The sequence below is a fragment of the Lolium perenne genome, chromosome 5 (assembly GCF_019359855.2).
Source record: "Lolium perenne isolate Kyuss_39 chromosome 5, Kyuss_2.0, whole genome shotgun sequence".
NCBI classification, from domain to species: domain Eukaryota; kingdom Viridiplantae; phylum Streptophyta; class Magnoliopsida; order Poales; family Poaceae; genus Lolium; species Lolium perenne.
In genome coordinates, this window is record NC_067248.2 from 223814769 (window position 1) to 223817364 (window position 2596).

Sequence of the window (2596 nt, forward strand, 5' to 3'; positions counted from 1 at the left end):
GCGGTGCTGACGCGACGCTGTCACCAGGCAGACGTACGCAGAGGCGGCCGCCTGCGATCGTGCGCATGGCGTCAGCGTGACCCACGGCAACAGCCGCTGTCTAGCACAAGACTTTTGGAGCGATGCGCCACCCCGTCCGGGCTCTATGTGTTTTTTTATGGATAGGAAAAAGTCAAGAAACGAGCTGGGCGATTCGCCACCCCAGCGGGAACTGTCCCTTTCGTCCCCGAGGAGCGGCACCCGCTGTAACGGAATCAAGCCCATTTCGCACCCGCGCAATGGCGCTATATATAGACCGGAGCCGGGAAGCCGTCGTAAACTCGTACCTTCCTTCCGTAAACACAATACAGACACCAGAGATCAATCCATTCGCCCGCGGCCTGAGCGGTGGTAGAATGTCGACGGCGGCGGTGGAGGAGCCCCGGCAGGTGGCGAGGAAGTTCCTGGCGCGGCCGCAGCACGAGGGCGTCGGCGCCGTCGTCCGCCGCAGCATCGGCAGGTGAGCCCTCGCTTCCACCATGATACTCCATTGGAGTTGGAGGTCGCCATTTCCCTGGCTTGGTTGCTGATCGATTGGTCGGCGTGCCGTGCGTGCAGGTTCGAGCTCAGGTACTTCGACCCGTTCCTCGTCCTCGACGAGTTCTCAGGTGAGCATCGTTGGCCAGTTTCAGATGTTTCGTCTGGATATGCAGGTGGTGTTCTTCATGGTTGGTACAGTAGTTGATTCATTGTCTGAATTTGATGCAGTTTCTGCTCCGGCCGGGTTCCCCGACCATCCGCACAGAGGCTTCGAGACCGTCACCTACATGCTCGAGGTATGCTCGAATTCCATTTTTGTTACCCACATTTTCATAGTGCTTCTTCTGAATTATTTCTACTATACCCCTTTGATGATGCAGCCTCTGACTCTCAGGGGTAAACTCCTACTTGATTAGTCAGAACTTCTTTGCTAGCTAGTAGAACGGCAACATGAACTGGCGCCAAACCTTCTGACCAAGTCTACATATATTCATAGAGCGATCGTGAAAGTACCTTGCGGCACCAGCATTTCTTCCTAAACCACTCCTCCCTTGAGTCTCCAATGGTAGCAGCGACTTTGACAGCCAAACATGCACGATAAACTAAACCGCGTTATGCTTGTCAGAAAAACTTGACCTGAAACTTTTCTTGCCACCCACTCGAAGAATGCATCTGAAAGGAGGGAACTTTGTTCTGATACCCTCTCTACTTCGCCAACCACCCAGCGGGCAGCCGGAAAATCAACAAAATGATATCCCGTTTAAATCGCATCGACAGATCGGCTAAGTACGTAGTGTGAAATTGGGTGGGAAAGTAGGATCTTTTTTCACAGGAAAACGATGCCATAGGGTGGTTAACTTGTCTCTGACGACCTTTTCTCTTGCTTTGCGCTGCAGGGGGCCGTGACGCACGAGGACTTCGAGGGCCACCGCGGCACCATCAAGGCCGGCGACGTGCAGTGGATGACGGCCGGCCGCGGCATCGTGCACTCGGAGATGCCCGCCGCGCCAGGCACCTCCAGGGGGCTCCAGCTCTGGGTCAACCTCGCCTCCCACAACAAAATGTAAAGCTTAGTTTTCCTTGTCTTCTTCCCTTCTTCCCACGTCACGTCCGATCGCGTCAACACGACTAGCATTTGGAACTCAACTAACACGTGCGCGCGGAATGTCGTGCAGGATCGAGCCGGCGTACCAGGAGATCCAGAGCAAGGACATCGCCTCCACCACGTCGGCCGACGGCGGCGTGACGGTGCGCGTGATCGCGGGGCAGGCCATGGAAGTCCGCTCGCCGGTTAGCACGCGGACGCCGACCATGTACCTGGACTTCACGGTACGTCCACACTCCGCCGCGCCGGCGCGGCAGCCGGTGCCGGCGTCCTGGAACGCGCTCGTCTACGTTCTGGAGGGCGAGGCCTCGTTCGGGGGCTCCGATCAGAAGGCGGTGGGAGCGCACCACCTGGCGCTGCTCGGGCAGGGCGGCGACGGCGTCGAGGTGTGGAACAGGTCGGACCGGCCGCTCCGGTTCCTGCTCATCGCCGGGGAGCCCATCGGCGAGCCCGTGGCGCAGCTCGGCCCCTTCGTCATGAACACCGAGGAGGAGATCGACGCCACCGTCAACGACTTCGAGCTGTGTATCAATGGGTTCGAGAAGGCCAAGCACTGGAAATCGCAGGCGATGATCGCGCTAGACCTACAGTAGGGACAAAGCATGGCACGCCACGCACACTCAATGGAGAACACGTTCCACGTACGAGGTTATTTGTTTGTTTGTTTATTTATTATAGGAAAAATGTGCGTTGCACCGGGAAAGAAACACAAAATGCGGCACCTAACCCAACTGAAAACTCGAACCTTTAATTGTGCTAAAAATGTATAATATGGCATGATATAAGAGGCTAGCAGTCTTCAGACGTGGCTCGGCTGTGCCTTGGAAGGGCGAAGCCATCTCTATTTATTCAATTTTTACGAAAAATGATTTTGCACAGATGTGACTAATTAGAGATCTAATTCTCAACATAACCTTAACAGGTACTTGGTAGACTATTTAACAAAAACAATGCATTTTCTCCACCCACATA

At 55.3% G+C, this 2596-nt stretch overlaps 1 protein-coding gene across 1 annotated transcript; it reads left to right on the forward strand.

Annotated features, from left to right (window-relative positions):
- Window positions 1-263: 263 nt before the first annotated feature.
- LOC127302063 (pirin-like protein) lies at window positions 264-2268 on the forward strand. Its single transcript, XM_051332412.1, has 5 exons — window positions 264-499; window positions 598-647; window positions 748-815; window positions 1416-1582; window positions 1695-2268. Exons 1-5 carry the CDS (start codon window positions 279-281, stop codon window positions 2215-2217), a joined length of 1029 nt encoding a protein of 342 aa, XP_051188372.1. The 5' UTR covers window positions 264-278; the 3' UTR covers window positions 2218-2268.
- Window positions 2269-2596: the final 328 nt, after the last annotated feature.

Bases quoted from the DNA above. Each gene is read 5' to 3' on its own strand.
- LOC127302063 (XM_051332412.1), top strand. From the start codon at position 279: ATGGCGCTATATATAGACCGGAGCCGGGAAGCCGTCGTAAACTCGTAC. The intron at 648-747 runs GTGAGCATCGTT...AATTTGATGCAG, and splicing joins CGTCCTCGACGAGTTCTCAG to TTTCTGCTCCGGCCGGGTTC. The intron at 816-1,415 runs GTATGCTCGAAT...TTTGCGCTGCAG, and splicing joins CCGTCACCTACATGCTCGAG to GGGGCCGTGACGCACGAGGA.